The 13,145-nt window shown below is 35.1% G+C and overlaps 1 protein-coding gene across 6 annotated transcripts in view; it reads right to left on the bottom strand.

Moving 5' to 3' along the window:
* The window catches only part of LOC122025621, a 133,976-nt gene that overhangs the window by 79,777 nt on the left and 41,054 nt on the right, over nt 1-13,145 (bottom strand). For 2 of the 6 annotated variants that reach the window (XR_006123781.1, XM_042584456.1), the window contains exons 13-17: nt 13,017-13,117; nt 12,816-12,929; nt 12,518-12,688; nt 12,290-12,436; nt 12,079-12,224 (exon numbers count right to left, since the gene is read on the bottom strand). Coding sequence is in view for 2 of the 6 variants with exons in the window: in XM_042584456.1 (XP_042440390.1) it covers nt 12,079-12,224; nt 12,290-12,436; nt 12,518-12,688; nt 12,816-12,929; nt 13,017-13,117 (679 nt within the window). In the remaining 4 variants the exon portion in view is untranslated. Of the gene's footprint in view, nt 1-2,513; nt 2,595-8,683; nt 9,978-12,078; nt 12,225-12,289; nt 12,437-12,517; nt 12,689-12,815; nt 12,930-13,016; nt 13,118-13,145 lie in introns of all 6 variants that reach the window. The other 4 variants (XR_006123780.1, XR_006123779.1, XR_006123782.1 and 1 more) reach the window with 4 other exon arrangements.

Here is a 13,145-nt window from a genome sequence, read left to right as displayed (position 1 = left end):
TATATGGGCTGAAAACTTGGGCCTGGAGTATTATTAGCCGGTGGATATCCAGGTGGCCCCATTGCTGTATCTTGAGGGGGTCGATATGGAGAAATTACCGTACTAGTTGAATATATCTGTTCTTCCCCGATTAGATTTTCAGTCAGCCGCTGAATACTTGGATATTCCATTTCACAGTTTGCAGCAATGAGTTGAACAATTTCTTCATAATTATCTGGTCGTAATTCAAGAGCATGTTCTCTTCTCCCACCACCTTCGCTGGCGAATGGATTAGTCCATTCATCATCTGAGTAGGTGTCCCAAATTGGTTTGGTGTTTGACAGTGAGGATAAATACTGAATATAATCAAGGTAGGAATCAGGTTCCTCCTCATAGTTTAGAGTAGTGTCCATGGGCTGCGGTACAGAGGCCCCTGGGCTTGTAGTCGCTGCATGGGCTTCCTCAAAACATATGTGGGAAGAATCATTTTCCACCAAAACTGCCAGTTTTTCTTGTGGCATTAGTAAGGAAAAGATATCCTGCGTTGTAAGTTTGTGGGGTTCTTGAGAGGAAGAGGCTTCATTAATTGGTAAAAAGACAGAATGTTGATCTGTAGATCCAAAGCCTTGTTCTCCTCGTTCAGTATAACTTAGATGAGGAACTTCATATACTTCTGGCATAGCTATTTTCTCAAGGATTAATTGTGCAATATCTTGCTGAGAAGTAATAAGTATAGGAAGGCTAGTTCTATTAAACAAAAGAACTTGTACCTCACCCCGATAGTCTGAATCAATTACTCCAGCTCCTACTTCAATTCCATGTTTCCATGCAAAGCCTGATCGTGAAGCTATACGGCCATAATATCCATATGGGATTTCTATTCGTAGGCCTGTATGTACGAGTTCTCGTCCATATGGCTCGATAATAGCATCTTGACTTGCTGCTATATCAAGTCCAGCAGATCCCTCTGTTTTTCTTTTTGGCAGTACTGCCTGTGGAAACATTCGATTTACTAAAATATGAGGCTCAGTTTTAGGAGTGTACCTTGGGGAGTAATTTTCTTGTTCTGCTATTTGTTTTCCTTTATCATAAATATTATCAGAATCTCCATAATTTTCGAGATACTCTGATTCCGTGCCGTCAAAGTAAGTAAAAACACCACGATGTGTTTCAATCAATACCGCCAAAATTTCTTCATCTCTGTCATTATATTTTGGTGGTTCTGCTACTTGGGCTGCTGCATAATTGTTGAAGCTTAATGATATGCGTCCATCCAGCATTGTTTGACTATTTACTTCTCCTGGTTGCATAGGAATAGTAATTTGAGTAGGATTAATGGTCCAATTTAGACCTTGCAGCCGATGAGTTGAAAAACTTCTTCCAGGTAAGGCTTTTACTCCGTGAGAAGTAAGGTGATCTACAACACCTTGAACTTCATAAGCAAAACCAACATTAGGTGTATTTGAAAGCCTACCTACCAGTCCTCTTGTGATTAGCAAATTAGCTTCGCTATTCTGCCAGGCTTCATATCCTCTTGTAAGGATGGATATTTGAACATTTCGGTAGAAATCGCCAATTGTCATCATAATTTCTGGAATCACATAGATCATTTGGCTTCCTTTGGTAAGATCTACTTCCATTGTTGCTATAATTGCCTGATCACCTTGCCACCTATTATCTCGAAAGACAACAAGTGCCATCGTTCCTTCTTGTTGACGATGTAATATTTGTATACGTACCTGAAGGACTCCAAGGCGAATATATTGCATACCACTTCGTCGTAGTTGATTGAAGCTTTCTTCTTGTATAAAGCTTCTGTCCACTTGATGGTTGTCGGTCACAAGCATTGCTTCTTCAGATCTATGCACATATACTCGATGATGTGTATCATCCCTTCGGGAGTGGTAAAGTACCTCAGCAGGTACTATGGAAGCTCGCTCTTGCATAGATAATTGTAATTGAGTTTCAGGCTCAATTTGTTGTTCAAGAGTATGCCTTGTTGAAGTACCACCAATAAGAGCTTGCCCAACACGCCTTGCCACTTGTTGTGCGTTGAACAATCGTCGTTGATTTCGCCGATAACCTCGTATTTGATCTTCAAATAGTGGTGTTGCAGTTATTTGCTGCTGCTCTGTCCTTGTGGTTGCCATGATCCTTTCAATTTTTCTTGTTCTTCTTTTAGAATTTTATAAGGATCCTTAAAAACATACAATTTTCCAGGCTTTTCTTTAGGCTTGGAGAGAGTAAGGTTATGCAATTTTGTAATCAGGTCTGATGGAAAAGGAGTTGGATTTTGTTTTTGCAAGCTGGCTTGAATTTCTTTTAATGTTTCAGAAATTTGAACAAGTAGCTGGATTTAGGTATTGTTTTGCTTAATGATTGTGGAAATACTAGGTGTAGAACCCTGGTAATCACTTGGTTTAGCGAAACCAGTTGAGGGTGATTCTATAGGATCAGTTGCAGAAATTGCTTCTCTATAGGATGAAGTGTTTCTTGAAATAATATAATTACTCATAAAAGGGATCAGTACTTACAGGGATTCCTGTTGCCTTGGCGAGGGTAGTTCCTCTCCTGAGAATCTCATATAGATGTGCCCTTGGTTTTCCTTAGGCCTCCTGCCGTTTTAACCAAGTTAGGATCTATCCTTTCGTTTCTCAAGATTGCATAGTGCCAACACGCCAAAACAAAAAATTTGTAAGGCTCTGATACCAAAAGAGGGCAGCGGAGAAAGTAATGATTGAAGGAAACGTGAGGAGAGCAAGAACGCAAACTGGAATTAAGAACTAGAAGGTTTACAAACTAGTTTTCCCATCTTGAGAAGGCGTCATCAATAAATTTAATTGTTCTGGAATAACAAAAAGGGCCCCACTTTGTTGTTGTGCTGATGGTAGGGTCCATAATTCATTATTCATTCCTCCTTTAAATTTTGCCTTTGGAGGTTGCTGCTCATATATGGGCTGAAAACTTGGGCCTGGAGTTTTATTAGCCGGTGGATATCCAGGTGGCCCCATTGCTGTATCTTGAGGGGGTCGATATGGAGAAATTACCGTACTAGTTGAATATATCTGTTCTTCCCCGATTAGATTTTCAGTCAGCCGTTGAATACTTGGATATTCCATTTCACAGTTTGCAGCAATGAGTTGAACAATTTCTTCATAATTATCTGGTCGTAATTCAAGAGCATGTTCTCTTCTCACATCATGATGTTGGAATTTTCTTGAAAATTCTCAACTAGATGGTTAATCATAGTTGATGCTATAAGTTCTATTTTCTTGTAATAATATGTTAGGCTTTTATATGAAACTTTTCGTTACTGTATAATTGAATTGTTAGCGTTAATATATTTTTTGTTGTGTACTTATTTGTGTAACTTTGTTTGACTATATTTATAAAAAAAAAATATTTATGAATGCTCTTTAATTATCCAATAATTGGATGATTTTTTTATGAGTTCTAAGACTTTGATTTTCCAACCCCCATAGCATAACCGAGTCGGTCACCACATGATAGGTTTTCAGAATTGAGCAAGGGTTGATTCCCGATGAATCCAGTGGAAATACCCTCCCATGTGGTGGCTTTCTTCAGTTTCCTAATTTAAATGACACTGATTACCCCTAATGGGGAGGATGAATTTGAGGTAGTAGAGACCGAGTCTTGTTGCCAATGAGAGTCACAAAGAGAATATCGCAAAGCACAAATAATAGCTAGAAAGTTTACTAGAAAATTAGCGTACCTATTCGCATGCCAAACAATTTTATAATTCTCAAAATCGGTGGAGACCGATCACCTTGATGTTATCGTATCTGTGACTATTTTAGAATGTCAAAATCTTCATAATTAACCAGATCACCTTCTAATTTTATCCTTAGTCAACTGTGTACTCTTACAATCAACTATGTTGTTAAAGAGTCACCTTCCAGAGTCGATTTACGATCATTCTGTTCAATTTGGAACTCTCCAAGTCAACTGTCCAACATTTTGTTCATTTTTTGAAATTCACTAATCAACTCCATTAGTCGACTGACAAACATTATGTTCGGTTTAAGATAACATCAATCAATTTAGGGAGTCGACCGCTTAACATTATGTTTCTTCCTGTGCAAAACCACAATTCAAACACAATGTGATTTTCATAATATAGGTGCACAACAGTGGACTACATGCAAAACGACAACCTTAACGTTATTCGTAGTATAAATCAGTTGACTCCAATAGTCCACACAATCAATTGATCTCATACATGAATCTAGACTTATTCAAATTTACACTTTCCCTTTGCAAGTGTCCACTGTTATCTTAGTATCGGTCGACTAAGGCACCATGACTCAACCCATCTACGAGTAAAGTCCACGTAACTCTAAATCTACCCCTATCCACAATGATAAGATCTTGAAGCTCTCAAGTTAGAGATATAATTGATGCTAGAAGGCCTCAATATCAACTGAACTTTCATACCTAGAATCTCACCACTCTAGGTGTTCCTCTACCTAGCATTTAACCTTCCTTATAAGAACTCTTATCTGTGGTCTTAATAGTTTTAATAATATTGGCAACACGTTTAAGATAATTTTGTGTTGATCTAATGTGTACTAAGTTATGTAGGATCTACCATGTATACAAGTTTTGAGGACTCGATGGCCCAAGCTTTGTAAGATCAGAAAAGGATGGTGCATCAGAGGAATCGTAGAATGAGGAGTATCTGAGTAGGGTAAATCGAGGAGGAGATCTACGTAACAAAGGCAAGAAGAATGGCTAAGAGGGAGTCACGGGCTTAAAACATCCGAAAGACGTAGTTTAGCAATAGAAGACCTCAAGACTTAAAGATATATGATAAGTGGAATGACCTGTACACATGGGGCAAAGGATAGACATGGGACAAAGGATAGACAGGTGACTTAGGTAGTCTTGACCTAAGAACCAGTTAAAGTCCGAACATCTATCGATTGATGAATAAGATTCAATCGACTGGTATTCCATAACTCGAGTTTGATCTATTTGAGGTATTAGGGTTGGATGAATCGACTAGTGGGTAAGATTCAATCGGTTGATAATCTAAATACCTCAAATTTAGATCTATTTGGAGTATTAAATTTAGATCAGTCCACTGTTGGTAACATAATATGTTTTGACAACCAAACAAAAAGATTTTAAGTCAACTGGAAACAATCAATTGAATAATGATCAATCGACTAACCAAATCTATTGTTGTTACAACACGACCGTTTGAAATAGAGCCGAAGATGGAAAGATCAATGACACAATGTAGATAGGATGTGAAGATCATTCAACTAGAAGATTTGAGATAAAGGTTATAAATAGGACATGAAGGGCTGCGAGAAAAAAAAAAGTTTTGCTCTGAAATACAGATCAATGCTCAATTTTTTTTAAAGCCTTTATTGTTCTCTAATTTTCTGGCATTGTTGTTGTTGTTGGCTGATCGTAAGAGGTTTCTCCACCTCCAATGGTTTACTAAAGAGGAGAAAATTAATGGACTCCATGTGAATAGGTCTTGATGTAGCAATCTGGAGGTAGTAAATCAAAGGTGTCCCTCTTATTTGGCTTGTTTATTGTGCTCTTTATTTTCATTACGCATTTTTTAGTTATACAAAAACTAACATTGCAAGTGAGTTGTGGCATTCACCCCCTCTACCACATTGGCATCCTGATCCAATGAGGACTTCCTTGCCACGATCCTTCTTGGACTTCATCTTCACCATGTTCACCTAGCTAGCATCTAACCTTCCTCCATGCCAAGGCCCTTCTTAGATTTCCCTACCTAGAATCCAACATTCCTTTGTCTACTAGGTCTTTCATCATCTTATCAAGTAATCTGCAACTGTGCACTTAACACACTAGATAGATCATATCACAATGATCACTTATTTAAATATGGTCCAAACATCAAAATTATGCAATACACATGTTCAAGTAGATTACATCAATAATCTCTCTAAACTATGCAACATACATGGGTGAATTGCATCAACAAGATTTTAATGTCATTATTTAGATTTTAATTATAATAGGTTAGTGTATGTTGTTAGTTTACAAGAGTTTAAGGTTTGTTTTATTTTAGTTGTTGCCTTCATTTTAATCTGAGTCATAGCATAATAATTGAATCAAATAGGTTGTTTTTATATATATTTCTTTTGTAGATACTTATCTAGGAGAAGCAAAGCACGCCAATTTTAAAGAATATTTTACCTTTCCTTCGTATATATTAAGGTGAGTAAATTATTTTTCGACTCATGTTTGTTGTGCATGAATTAAACTTATACCTTATCTACAATGTTATAATTGTTTTGAAAAGGGGAATGAAATGACACTAAACTAGTGAAGCGAGTAAAGTGAGTTCTAGAAGAACAAGAATATTAAGTTCAATAAATAATATTCTTTTCTTTCTATTTGCATGTGGGTGAGGGATCACCTGAGAATTTACTTAGGGAGGGAAGGGGAGGAGTTATTTTCAAAAGAAAATATTAACTCTGTGCTATAAGATTATACATTAATATATGGTTAAATTAATGAATTTTTATATATTTATTAAAAGATGTCTTGGGTAGGATGGTAATTTCTCCCGAATTTGACAGGGAATCTGACATCCGACTCGAATGGAGGAGAATATGGAGGGAAGTTTTATACGTGATTATAATAATCGGGTATTCGAGTATGGGTATAGAGGCGGATGTGGTAAAATCCTACTCATACCCTACCCGATACTCTATATATATATATATAAGCCTCATTTTGTATTGGGAAAGAAAAAACTTTAGTCCGCTTTCCGTCTCAGAAAAAAAAACTTAGTTTGCCTCTTTATTCGATCACCAACACATATCTCATCTTTTTTCCACAAGAAATACTCACCCGATCGAAGGAGCGCGAGACAAGGAAGAGCAGATAAGTACATTGAAATATTTTTTTTAAAAAAAAAGAATCATTGGTAGTAATAGAATGATGAGTAGGACATGGATACTCGATCCTCCGACGGATATGAGGATGAGTATGAAAATTAAATACCCGATAGGTATGGGGATGAATATAATAAATAGGGATGGGTACAGAGGATATGAAATTATATCCAAATCCTACCTATTGTCATCCCTAATCTTGGGTTAGTCTCTCAAAATAATCATTAAGTGAGAATGGCATATTTAAATAGAAAGTGAATCCAAGAAGCTATTATCAATGGTGAAATAAATGCTAAAAATAAAAATTTTATTTTTAGCCTTATATAAGAAGGCCTAATTGTTCACAAAGACATGATAGTGTAGGTCGCTTGCCAATATTTATTTGTGTCAAGATGCTACAATACGAACTTTAGCCCACATGTTACTTGATACTATTCTAACTCTAAAATAATCTAACCCTATTGATTCATTTCATAAAAGATTTATTTGTGATTATTAAAGTAGGTTACTTTATGATAAAAGATAGTGAAAAATAAGTGGAATAACTTACGTAGTGGTAATTAAGGATGGAATTATTTGTGATATATAAATTGTCTATCAAAAATAGAATGTTCACTAATAAGGGACATAAAGGTTAAGAGTTGTCCTTGCGTTGAATAAAAACCTTAATTCCTATGAGATTAGCAACTAACTATGAGTAAGTACAAATATTGGTATTATTGAAAAAGGAGGCAACGTTTATAATGGATTAATTGAAAGTGACAGTGGATAAAATTTTCAATATTAAATTCATGCACATCCCTTCTATTTATCCACTTTGGAATTTGTGCTCACTTTTTGGAATTATTTACCATCAAGTACATATGTTGTTATATTATCAATCATATTTACTTCCGAGGTATGCATTTTAGTTATATTTTATGTTGTATTTTACCTTGAAATTATTATAAACCACACCTAGCGAGCGAAACTTGCCTCTATACAAGCCAAACTCGCATTGTAACAAGATGAGCAGCATTCTCAAATTAATTTAGTTATGATTAAAATAATCTTATTATTTAAATCAAGTTAGACTATAAATTTTAATTTAAAAATTAAATATAATTTAATTAATTTGACTAACTAATTTGAATAACTAAATTAATTTAAAATTCATATTTTAAATTAGAAAATTATATTCATAAATTATTTAATTAATTTCCTTATGTTTAGTAAACTAATCAATTCAAACTTATTCTTAATTAATTCTAATTAATCATATTATATTTAGTTATTTTATCAAAATTAGAATTAGAATTAAGTTGATTAAAAATTAAAATTAAATTTAATTAGGATTAAATTTGGTTTAAATTAAAATTAACTTAATTAGGATTGTAATTGATTTAACCAAATTGAATATACTCCAATACTTCTAGTATACTTTACTCTACTTATTGCTTCAATATACTTAGTTTGCTCATGAAATACAATATTGGAAGCAATAAGTAGTCACTTGGTTGTTACATCAGAATTTGGTTAGTACTAAAAGTCAAAAGCTAATATATCCACATTATCTCACACACGACATTTATCATAGCTCTATATTTTGATTCTGCACTCAAACATGAGACAACATTCATCTTTACTTTTATGAAACTAGATTTCTCCTAACAAGGACAATAATCATATGTGGATCTTTGATTATGTTGTTCTTTTGAGATTCGTACGATTGGTTGCCAGCCACCAGTCTTCCCTATCATGTAGCAATTTCGTTGTTCTATAAAAACAAATAATGATTCTGTTGCAATAGTAAGTACCTGCTGGTCCTCCCCTTCTGAGATGCTATAGATCGCATCAGACTGGTCATCTCCTTCTTGAACAGACATTATTTCATATTCTTTCGGGAGCTCCAGTCCTTCAAATATTGCAACTCTTTTTACATTCTTATATTCCCGGGGGCAATCTTGGGCAAATGCCCTTCTTCTCGGCAAAGAATGCACTTGCATTTTTTATTTCTGATAAGATGCTTTTTCCTCTCTATTCTTGCGTGTGACTGATGCGGCTTTCCTTTGTAGGTTGTAGATCTTCTTACTCCATACTTTCTTCTTGTATCCTGATAGTAGCCTGGGATTGGTATCTGGCTGCAGAATGACAAGTCTTTGAGGGATCTACTAAGCTGCCTTCTTGCATTCTTCTTCAAGGTATTTGTAAGTAAATACTACCTGAGGGTGTACTTCCATTGTATTTCCTGGATACATTTCCTCAAAGGCTACTTTTATTCTTCTACCAAGATCTCCAGGAAGTTTTAGCCAAAATTTTTCGGATAATTCTCGCTTGTAAATAATTGTCCTGTCTTGGCTGCAAGATTCATATATTCATTTATAAAGGGTATAATATCCTTTATTTGGGGGCATGTTAACCTTTCTAAATCTCTGTATGCCCTATCCTGCATGTCAGTGGGCCCTTGAAAGGGGTCTTCAAGAATAAATACCCTTCTAATTTGAAAGATTATGTTTTGCGTACCGTTGTGGCCTTCTGCTGATTTTACTAGATCTTGGTATTCATTTGGGAATGTCATTCGCCATTGGATCCAGGTCAATCTTTCAGCTTCTCCCAGTAGATTTTCGATGAAATCTGCTTTATCTTGAGTGTTTGCAAAATTTTGCAGGGCAACTACGTTCTTGGTGATTGCTTCCCATCGGAGGAAAACATCCTCAATCTTTCCAAGCTGGGTTGGTAAAGTGAGGATTGCTCCAGTATGCTGTTGGGCAGATGGAAAATTCCACCATTCAGATTTATTATCTTTCTTGAAGTTCCCATTTCTTCTGATATTAATGTCAGGCTCAGCTGCTATGCTTATAGGTTCAGGTTTGGGTCGCCTTTCCGTTGGAGGATAACCAACCGGATTCATGGTAGCATCTGCAGGAGGCCTATACTGGAAACTGCTTCTTGAGAATAAATGTGCTCCGATATTTGTTTTAGTTGCGGGTATTCCATTAACCACTCGGGTTCATCGGTGGTGCCAGCGGCAACAATATTTTGAGCTGTAGTTTCATCAGTTTCATCAGGAGCTTCAGCTTCCTCCTCCCCTTGAATCTGCCTAGTTAGCATCTAAAAACACTCCACCTTAGTATGACTATAATTGATATACAAGCCTTGTCTTTCTCCTTTCAAATAGAACAAAACTAATTCTACAACTACTCAATGAATAATTGTTACAGCTGCCCAATGATTAATCGTTGGAGAAGTCATATAAGAAATCATAATATTGACTAAATATGTAATATATAGATGAATCATGTAAGATAATTTAACATTTTAACTAATCTTCTATATCTCTCGTTCTTAAATAATTCACATCTTTTGTGAGTTGCAGATTAGGAGTCATTAGAGTACTACATGGTTTAGCCCCTAATTTTCCTATCTCCAACAATAAGTGAAATGCCTATTTCCTCTGAGATAAGAAAATTTCTTTCTTACTTCTTGTTACCTTAACGCCCAAGAAGTATTTTTAAATTCCGAAATCCTTTGTATGAAGTTGACTATAAAAAACACAGACTTAAGAGACGAAATACTTACAATGTCATTCCCAATAATGACAATATCATTCACATATACAGCCAACAAGATAATACCCACTTCAGACGATCTATAAAACACAAAATGATCAAACTTATATTTTTTTCATTCCAAACTTCTCAATCACCTGACTAAATTTGCCAAACCAATATGGAGACTTTGTTTCAAACCATATAAAGATTTATGAAGACCTTTCCCATCCTCCCCTTGAGTAATAAAGTGACTTCCTTCTAAAGGTCACCAATTATGAGTGACCGCTATGGAAATAAACAATCAGATGGAACTAAGTTTAGCAAGTGAGGGTATAGCCTTAGCAACAAGACGAACTTTTAATCGAGTAATAGATCCATCAAGATTGACTTTAATTGTAAACATCCATTTGCATTCAATATTCTTCTTTCCTACTAGTAATTTGACTAAGGTCAAGTACCATTATCATCTAGAGCATTAATCTCTTAGGTATTCATTAGCGGATGTTTTAGGAAAGAATATAAAATAGAGTGTAAAATACGGCAACAAAATAATAATAAATAATAAGGTTTAATGGACGAATAACTTTAACGGAATTTTTAGAAATTCTTAGGAATTTTCTGGGAATTTTTCAGAACTCGTATGGCGTATTTGAAGGGGATGCATTTATAAACTTGGGAAAAAGCCTGTTTGGAATACCCAAAAGAAAACAAGAACTAAATCTCGAATACCAAAGAAATTCTAAACCTCTTACACAAAAAAAAAAGTCCCACATTTAATACTGACTCGATCAAGTAAGTGAAGATGCCTAGCAACCAAAATAGTGACAACCGAAGAGATTTTCAATCACAAACACGCTTTCACATGCCGACTAGTGGGACTACACCAAAAAAACTCATAACGGCACATGTAGTTCACGCACAAAGATTCCAATGACTAGAATTTGAGCAATGACAGATTGATCAACAGTTCCTCCTAGGCCAGCAATGGCTAATGCAAGAGAAGAGTTGTGGCTGACGATCAATAATAGAAGAGAATAGGAGGGTAGGGTTTCAAATGAGGGCTAGGGTTTGTTATGACAGTTATGGTTTGCTTAAATACCATACTAAGAAATTTGAAAGAAAATATATTATTAATTTTATTCATCAATCTCATAAATATATATATATATATAAAGAATATCTTGACTTAATCAAATCTCTACTATCAAAGTAAATCATATCCCTATAATTAAGGTAAACCATATATCTATATTTCCTATTTTATTTATATTATCGGTAACATGGGACATAGAATCTGACTTGGGTATATAGCTATCCTCTCTTCTTTTTCATTTTCATTTCCTTCCTACTTACACTTTGAATTCTTCATTGGCACAAGTCAAAACTTTGTCACCAAATTGATACCATATCATTCCATTTAAAGAAAAAAAAACTCTAGTATGGTATAGATTGTGAACTTTGACAGTGGTTGACCATATCCAGAATTTCAATGAAAATGACATGTGGCAGAAATTCAGCTATTTGTCAAAGTGAAACGTTTGTTACAATTGAATTCAACTATGAATATTGTTTAAAAGTTAAATACATCAAAATGTTATTAAATGAGTTTGGATATTATAGAAACCCCAGATTTGAAAGTGTAAATAGACATAAATGCATACCTCTTGATTCTTTCAGAGCCCTGTAAATGACTTCCACAGATTCAGGAGGCATGATATTACCTCCAGCTTTGATACAAGTAATATTTGGTGCATACAAGAGGGCTTTAGAGATGAAATATGCAGCTTTGTTCCCACCACGATTCTTGCTACAAATCAAAGAATAAAAATTTTAAATTTTGTGTTTATGCGTGTGAGAGATAGAGGGATAAACCTTATGTTGATGTATTGAAGAGCCGTCTCCCTGGGTATTTGATCTTCAAGTTGCTGAAAACCTAATATTCCTAGTCCTATATCTTCGATGTTGAGTTTTCTAACACCAGGGGAAGCCAGGAACTTTGCCAGTGGTGCTGCGATAAAACTAAAAGATGAACTTGGTATTAGAAAAACTGGTTAACACAGTATATGAAATAGGAAGACAATGCGCTGATGCCTATCTTGCCTGCCAAGTTCATTTTCTGCCACAGAAAACGTATTTAGTGGTGTTTTTATAGGCGGGAGGCTTCTTAAAAGATTAGCAACTCCAGAGCAAGATAGATTGCAATTATTTAACTTAATATCAGTAAGAGGGTAATCTTTCAAAAGAGCCCAAATAAAATAAGGAATCAGACTCCTGCATGCAAAAACAATATTATGAACTCTTTTATCCAGTGGCAATAACAAAAACTGTTTACACAAATAAAAAGAAAAAAGGTACATAAGTTCAAAGGGTGTTTCCCTGCATCAAAATACTTAATCACCTGATTCCTCCATCCATTATGGCATTGTCACTGATATCTAAACATTGCAATACAGGCATATGAACCAAGATATAACAGAGATCTTCCGCATCTTCCTTCTTCAAATTATTGCCCCTTGAGTGTTAACAAAATCCAAAATGCCATAAGGAAAGTAACATAGAACCATAGAGCTACACTTAACAAAAATAAACAATGTAGTACCTTAAAGTCAGTTCCCTGAGTGACTGCAGTGGCATTTTTGGTTCAATAAATGATGAAGAATCCAAAGGTTCCCTCACAACCCTAGATAGCCAACCAGCAAGCTGAAGGGAAATTATATTTATAATTGAG

The sequence above is a fragment of the Zingiber officinale genome, chromosome 9B (assembly GCF_018446385.1).
Source record: "Zingiber officinale cultivar Zhangliang chromosome 9B, Zo_v1.1, whole genome shotgun sequence".
Classification (NCBI taxonomy): Eukaryota; Viridiplantae; Streptophyta; class Magnoliopsida; order Zingiberales; family Zingiberaceae; genus Zingiber; species Zingiber officinale.
Note: the sequence above shows the minus strand (reverse complement) of the source record. Positions and strands in the feature narration are given on the sequence as shown.